The sequence below is a fragment of the Ylistrum balloti genome, unplaced genomic scaffold, assembly GCF_031769215.1.
Source record: "Ylistrum balloti isolate Yb309-2 unplaced genomic scaffold, AGI_CSIRO_Ybal_v1 Utg369908, whole genome shotgun sequence".
Lineage (NCBI taxonomy): Eukaryota > Metazoa > Mollusca > Bivalvia > Pectinida > Pectinidae > Ylistrum > Ylistrum balloti.
The window spans coordinates 480,011-488,321 of NW_026782032.1; the positions used below are offsets into that span (position 1 = coordinate 480,011).

General features: G+C 33.1%; 1 protein-coding gene across 1 annotated transcript; it reads left to right on the top strand.

Moving 5' to 3' along the window:
* Nucleotides 1-2,340: 2,340 nt before the first annotated feature.
* Nucleotides 2,341-5,201, top strand: LOC132546715 (cilia- and flagella-associated protein 20). Its single transcript, XM_060210433.1, has 5 exons — nucleotides 2,341-2,494; nucleotides 3,196-3,275; nucleotides 3,645-3,756; nucleotides 3,946-4,134; nucleotides 4,327-5,201. Exons 1-5 carry the CDS (start codon nucleotides 2,411-2,413, stop codon nucleotides 4,444-4,446), a joined length of 585 nt encoding a protein of 194 aa, XP_060066416.1. The 5' UTR covers nucleotides 2,341-2,410; the 3' UTR covers nucleotides 4,447-5,201.
* The last annotated feature ends 3,110 nt before the right edge of the window (nucleotides 5,202-8,311 follow it).

Sequence of the window (8,311 nt, forward strand, 5' to 3'; positions counted from 1 at the left end):
TAGGAATCGCAACGATGACATTTCGTGACCTTGAAATATGACCTTGCTCAAGAACTGGGGTAAGGAACGATTGCTATTCCACTTAGGAAGCTAACAATGTTTTATATTAAGGTTCGCTGAAATGCTGTAGCCCTGACAATATTTTAGTTTTGTTTACCTTGTGCTCTGGCCATAAGGAGGTAGGGTATTAGTATTAGTACAACGTAATCATTACCTTGTGTGTACACGTATTTTCTTCCGAAAGTGGCATTCTTAAATGAGTCGGTGATCTATACTTTTTGTACATTAATTTGAAATTCAGTTCGCGTTCGGAACTCCGTGCAACTCAAGAAAATTTCTTTTTCAGTTCACTTCAAATCGATAAGTTATATTCCCAGGATGCTGTAAACAAGAATTTTAAGGTTTTGGACAATTCTGTAGTTGTAACAACAACTTTTAAAACCGAGGAAGCGACTGAAGAAAGTCGAGATTAGTGTAAATAAAAGTCGAAAACTAGATAAAGAAGTAAAATTGTACGGTACATCTTATAAGAATTTGATTTGTCTGTCACCTTCAGACTAACCTTGTATGGGTGGTCAGATGAGTATGATTAGTCGGTCATTTTCACTTGTCTGTCACTGTCAATCTGATATCGTACGGCGGATCAGGTGAGGCTCTCATTCGTCACCTTTATTAGTGCCATCACAACGTAATATGACTGTTGATGACATCACAAGATGATATGATTGTTGATGCCATCACAAGATGATATGACTGTCGATGCCATCAAATTATTGTGTTACTATTGGTTTCATCACAATGTGATATGATTATTGGTGTCATCACTGGGCGATATGACTTAATCTCCAAATGGTTCGGTCACATCGTCCATTCATCATAGTGAAAATGTGTGTACTACTGTCTTAGTGTATTGCTCGTCAGTTAGGAGTTGTCGCATCACTTTAGGTCTCTTAACATTGACTATTGGTGTCATCACAAGGTGATATGACTGTTGATGTCATCAGAATGTGATATGATTATTGGTGTCATCACTGGGTGATATGACTTTATCTCAATCACATCGTCCATTCATTCTTTAGTGAAAACGTGTATACTAATGTGTTGGTAATATTGCTCGTTAGTTAGGAATTGACCAATCACTTTAGGTCTCTTAACATTGAATTTCATCGTGCTGTAGATTTTCATTGCAAGATAGGATTAGATATAGTATCGCTAAGCATCACACAGAATTTATGAAAATTGTACGGATCAAAATAATAGGATGTTTTCAACACTTCAATAGACTGACAATATACTTTCAACAACCGAAGGCTTAAAAAACTAACAAAATACATTTCGAAGTCTGTGCGCCGCTCATTCTTTACAAACAAACTAAAAAAAAATCGAATCATTTTACCTACATACATGTTCATCCGATGTTGTGATCTTAGGTATTTAAGAACAAACACAAATTTATATAAATACTAGTTTTATGTATGTAACGAATGTAAAAAGGAAGGAGGAAACAAAAACACACACCCTTCTCTGGTCATCGCCCGTAATAATATTAACAGAGGTGAAACTTAAAATGGAATTAAAGGATGGGTAAAGTTAAACATAAAAAATTTTAAATTTATCATTCAAATCGATCTATGTGGACTATATGAAATTAATGCGAAAATGTGATTCTAATGTGGCATGTAAAGCAGTCAGTCATATGTTTAATCTGACAGTAACAAATAACATAAACGATTGTTTACATATTGTAGAAAATATGTTATGGTTTGTAAACGCGAAATAAATGTGTTTTTTTTATGAAATAACTTAAAGAGTATGATCATAGTTACCGTGGTTGCTAACATGTCATCATATCCTATAAACCTATGCCCGAATCAAGAGTGTTGATTACTCTAAGATAGTATAAATCTAGTGTAAACACCATACAATGTAACATAACATAGGTACGCGAGTTAAATGTTGACATGTTATCCCTTCTACGGTTTAGGGTAGTACTAAATCATGATACATTGTACCTAATATAGAAATGCTATATTTGACCGGAAGGACGAAGCACGACCATAACCGGATATCCATGTTTTTATGTAGCGCCAGGATGTTTTACTAAAATCATTGTAATGATCGTGAGTAAACGTAACATAATATATTTTTTCATATATGATGTATAAATATCTTATCATTTACACAGTTTGAAATAGTTTGGTTGCAAAAAGGTGCGTAGTGCCTTGGATACAAGCGTAGCAACTATATCCATGCGCGGCCTTCTTACCGCCCTTGACAACTTGCTAAGACTAGCTACACACACTCTGTCTTTCACTTGACAACGTGAACACCGAGGGAGCAGGACCTATGATAGTCAGCGGTCCAGAAGTACTGTTTTGATACGTATTAGTGTAAATTCAAGTCTTTAAAAATGTTCAAGAACACATTTCAGAGTGGCTTTTTATCAATACTATACAGTATTGGAAGTAAACCCTTACAGATTTGGGACAAAAAGGTAAGAGAATTATCTTTGTGTGAGACGACAGTTATCAGTCGATCGCCATAGTGACATGGCTGGCAACAAGTGCATCGAGTGCTTCTTACTTGATATTTAGTCAATAAATGTTGATGATTAACTGTATTTTTACATTTAAACATTTAAATAATGATCAAAGACATGTTATATTTTGTCAAACGGCATTTTAACCAACTTTTTATTATAAAAATGATTCGAGATATCTAAAACGGAAGTGGCTGTAACAGTTTTCATTGTGTATTACATACATATGCCAGTTTATGGCTTCGGTTAAAATTCTTCTCCCATGTTAACTGTATTACGTATGTCACGATTAATTAACATTATTATTCTGAAGGAAATAAGACATTATACTTTAAAAATCGTATAGACATTGCGACGAAAACGATTCAACAATTGATCTGCATGTAATCACACGTGTTTACTCTATCAACAGCAATCATTGAGGTTCTGTTTAAATTTAATCGAATATTATTTCAAATTTACCACAAGATAATGTAAAGACTTATTGTCATTATTGTTATCACAATATGTTTCTGGGGAATTAACATTTAACTGATGATGTACTCGTAATGTTACCGTTGCTATGATGTGATCCGCCATTTGCAATTTTTTTGTTTATTTCGTTTTCGACAACGAAGACAGTTTGAATTTAAATTTGCGTTATCATTGTTTTTCAGGTGCGAAATGGTCACATAAAACGTATCACAGACAACGACATCCAGTCTCTAGTTTTAGAAATTGTCGGTACAAATGTTAGGTAAGTTGTATCAATATCAAAACATAAAAATTGTGGAGAAGTTATCTCCCCTGTTGTTAAAGATGAAAGATAATGAGTCACTTTTCATTTTAAAAACGGTATCGCTTCGTTGTTTCTATAAACTGTTGATTAAAATTTCTTTATGAAATTATTTCATATCATTGTTTTGAAAGTATGCATGTATGATAAATTTCCATTTGCTCCTGAAATTTGTTTACTGAAGGTTTCAACTTTTAACAGCAATATATAGCATATAGACTACTGCAAAATAAATTACATTTTAGTTTTTAAATTAAGGCCAAAACATAGTTCCTGTGGATATGATGGTTGAATAGTAAATATTGATGGCATATATTTTTTCTTTTGCAGTACAACATACATCACATGTCCAGCAGATCCAAAGAAAACACTGGGTATCAAACTCCCATTCTTGGTCATGATCATCAAAAATCTCAAGAAATATTTCACATTTGAAGTACAGGTGAGTACTTATTGCATAGGTGATGCTTGCAAATTACTGGTGCTTAAATTCATCAGTTTTTCAATATAGTTTTTGACACATTTCAATTTCAAAAGTAAATTTCTTAAAATTGACATTTCAAGAAAGAAATTACATATTTTTTAACTTCGTTTCCAAATATTCATTCACATGTTGCGTGTGTAATTTCAGGTTTTAGATGACAAGAATGTACGAAGGCGTTTCAGAGCAAGTAACTACCAGAGCACAACAAGAGTGAAGCCCTTCATCTGTACTATGCCAATGAGGTTGGACGATGGCTGGAATCAGATTCAGTTCAACTTGTCAGATTTCACAAGAAGAGCTTACGGAACAAATTACATTGAAACACTTAGGGTTCAGGTGAGTTATAAACCTTTCACATTTGAATTATCAAATAAAATGGTTACTGAACCACAAAGAAATTTGAACCATAATTCAGAAATTAATTTTCTAAATCAGGCTTTTAAAATTTGACAAAAAAAAATTGTGCAAATGGAACAAAAAGTCTGAAACATGTTCACTAAGTAATTTCCTATGTTCTTGTTTTTTCAGATTCATGCAAACTGCAGGATCCGTCGTGTGTACTTCTCAGACAGACTTTATTCAGAAGATGAATTACCTGCAGAATTCAAATTATACCTACCAGTACAATCGAAGCAACAAAATAAATAACATCATTTTGACATTAAACATTGACAATGTATATATATATGCAACAAATTTTAAAAATGCTACTCAAGAAGAACAACAATGTGAAAAGAAATTAGGAAGAGGACATTTTTCAGGCAGTATGATCATCGGGCATGGCTCAATTAAATTGTCATCGAGCACTAGTAATTCTGCCAGTGTTTACAGTCAAAGATATTCATTATGGAAACAGGATGGGGAAGATTGTACCATAACATAGTGCTGTCTTGTGATATCAAACCAAAAAGTGAAATGCCATGGCCATTGCTGAAGTGTTCATTTTACAATCATATCCATGTACCTGCCTGTTGTTGAGTGCTAGTTAAGGCACTTAATAGCCATATTTAATATTTAAAACTAATGGCCATTTCTCCACAAAATGAACAAAACAATCTCAGGAATATTTTTGGCAAAACACTGCAGTTATACAGGGGATGGCTAGCTGAATTTCGATTATGTGAACTCATGCCAGATGAAAGAAATTTTTATAAATGTTGGAATAAAGATAACTAGAAATGAATCTAGGTGTCTTGTATTCAGTTGGGGATATGTTGCAATATATACCAGATTACTTGTTAAAACTTGTTGAACGTATGTCCCAACTTATCATCACAGTAAAATCTCATTTCAGTCCGAGTCATGGTAATATTACAAATGTTACTACACACATTATGATCAATTTGTAAATACTTCCATATAGTAAATAAATTGTATATTGATGTACATACATGCCAAATATACTTATCAGTTATATTTGTTGTTTTTCAATCACAGACTCTATTAGGGTTTTACACGATCAAGCACTTTGGTCTGATGGGGAAAAATGATAGAAATAGGCAAAGAGAGTTTTGTTGGAAACTTGATTTACACAGTGGGTGATGTGTGGTGACAAATTTGAGCACCACGAAAAAAAAAGGTTAAAAGCATGGATGATATCCGAGTGCTTGAATTGTAATTCCCATACTAGATTCTGATTTGTAGTCAGTTAAAAGACTACTGATGAATAGAAGATCAAGAGAATTCAAAATTTCTGAGTCCCACCTAAGAATATTGGATTTCTTTGAAAAGGTTTGGATGATATGCTGCTACACCTTCAGACAACTGGTTTAAAAATGAGACTAAATTTATACCACCATCAAACTGTTCACAGTTACAGCTTAATTCTCTTTAAAAAATTGTGTTTAGACGGGTTCCTTGAGAAGTATAGTCCAACATAACCAAGACGCAGCATTTAGAAAGACTAGTTGACACCTCAACATATCATTAGGGATGCTGAGAGACTGGACTTGGGTTTCAACTTGGTGAATATTTTGGTTTCTTGTAAAGTACTTGTACTTTTCCATTCAAACATGGAATAGGATTACATTGTAGAATATACATTTGAATGCACCGATTAGATGATATGAAGTTTACTTTCTTGATGTAGTTTCGAGACAAAAACTTTGACTTTGAGACGTGACTACTAAAGTTAATATTCACTTCAGATTTAGTTTAGAGACATACTGAAACGACTGCAAAATTTCAGACAAATTTTCTGCTACCTCATTGCAAAGGGTAATTTAGGGGTAATGTCATATATGTGTATCTCCGATGCACATATTAAAAGTAGTTTCCTATGCTAATTGTAGTACCTCTATTCATAAAACAAACGATAGTTATGGTTAACGGAAAAAAAATTCTGCTTTTACGAACAGAATATCTTGGCACACTAGCCTATTGGCGCAGCCTGCCAACATGACTTTGAAATATTGAAACCTGTGTGCAATGTATAGTATGAAATTAGGGATATACACAATGTTACTTCTGTTATTGAGTCAAAACATCTGAAATGGTGATTAGTGTTAACTTAGCTGATATTTGGGCTTCATCTGAACTACGATGTTCTGTCGGGAAACTGAACCAGTTATGTGCATGCCAAAATTTCTCTATCTGAAAATAGGAACCATTGATTTCATACGAAAACAAATTCCATTAAATTTTACACGTTTAAAAGAAAGAGATTTGATTGAACTTAATTTTGATATCACAGTAAACTCACAAATATTTGATGCCAGATATATAATTTAACTTTTAAATTTTTGGAATAATTTACATCACAAAAATGGACTTTAATGTTGAACACTTTGTTTTGATGAAAAACTATAACATTATATGGTGTTAAGGAATTTAACTCAATGATCCAGGAAAAGGACCAATTTACCAATCCAGGGTTGATGAAATCCAAATAATTTTACATCTTAACTGTGACTGATTATGGCAGAGTCAGTAGATAACAGAGCAAATACAGGGATAGTTTTCGCTCCACTTACTACGATTAAGTGATGTTATAAAGCATTAGAAAGCGTCTTTGTTTTAATCTCTATTCACGTCTTTTTATAATATGTATCAAACTTTAATGATGATGTTCACTATAGGAATATGAAATGAATTGAGAACTGTCTACTCAAAAGATATTATCTAGCTACATTTGCCTACATTTCATTCTGCCCCTAACATTAATTTAAAATGCAGGTTACGCCAATATCATTTAAATTTTTACCAGTACATAAACTGACATTAATGAAGGAATATCAAAAGTAATTAAAAAACTGAAAAAAAATCTCTTCAAAGATGAATATTGAAAATAATAAATAGAAGCATCATGCTTCGTTTAGCTGACATTCCAGGGCATAACCGCCTCATATTGTATTTACCTTTATCCTTTTGGTATTTATAACGCATATGATTGCCATCTGCAAAACTAAACGACGCTATTGATGTTACCTGGTTACGTGACTCTTGAATTCTACATATGGACTTATTAATGGGATTGCCTCTTGCTTAGCACATTTCTGTAATCTCATACTGCATTCATTTAATCTGATTTGAGTGTGGATATTTATAGACCAGCTTTTTGATACCGGAAGGAAATTAAGAGTCACAATCGATAGACAGAAAAAAAACGTGTTTTTGAATAAACAATAAATCAAGCAGCTAGAAATGTGAACCGGACAGGAGTCTAAAACACTGTGTTAAACATTAAGTACAGATTTATTCGTAAGTGTCGATATATTTCAGTAAATTTTGAATGTAACAGTAGCACTTCCCATTTAGCAGGGAAATAATTGGCAATGTGACATTTACGAAAACAGGAGAGGTCTGTGTGCTAGGTGAACAGTCAACTGACTGTACTGTGTAATATCGATAGTTTTTCTATCTTAATTGTCCGACAGCACGTTCCACTTATGTGAAGTCTTGTTCAACCTTCACTACAACACGCGGTATGTACATATACAGGTAAGAAATGACACTCGCTATACTATGTCGTTAAGGGGGGAGACACAGCAATGTGTACGTTTAAAACCACATTTTTTTTACTGGACGTTAACACACAACCAATAATATCGTATGTTTCTTGGAAAAGGTTTCGTGTTAGTCAAAGCACACTTCACTGAATGAATCTTTGTGTATGGGAGTTTTCTTTTTTTTTTTCTCCAGCTGAACTTTTAAATCGAATTTACGTTTCCAGAGGTATAAATTTGATTTAAAAAAAAAAAAAAAAAATCAATAACATTTTCAACTCTATTTGAAAGAACTTACTTATACATATTAGCCTATAATAACGCAAAGGTACACCACGGGATTTTTAAAAATATAAGTTCCTTGATCTCTCGAGATTTTCCAATGTCTATTCTCTGATTTAAGTTACAAGTTATTTCATGAATTGCGTTTAGTTTCTTATTTACACAGACTTGGCTATAGTCTTTATCATAGTCCATAATTTTACAAAATATTAGCCACCCGTGATACAACTTTAAGTGTTTGTATGAATCGCCTTATTATTAATATCTAAATCGAAAAGGTTGAGAAT

Bases quoted from the DNA above. Each gene is read 5' to 3' on its own strand.
- LOC132546715 (XM_060210433.1), top strand. From the start codon at position 2,411: ATGTTCAAGAACACATTTCAGAGTGGCTTTTTATCAATACTATACAGT. The intron at 2,495-3,195 runs GTAAGAGAATTA...ATTGTTTTTCAG, and splicing joins TACAGATTTGGGACAAAAAG to GTGCGAAATGGTCACATAAA. The intron at 3,276-3,644 runs GTAAGTTGTATC...TTTCTTTTGCAG, and splicing joins ATTGTCGGTACAAATGTTAG to TACAACATACATCACATGTC.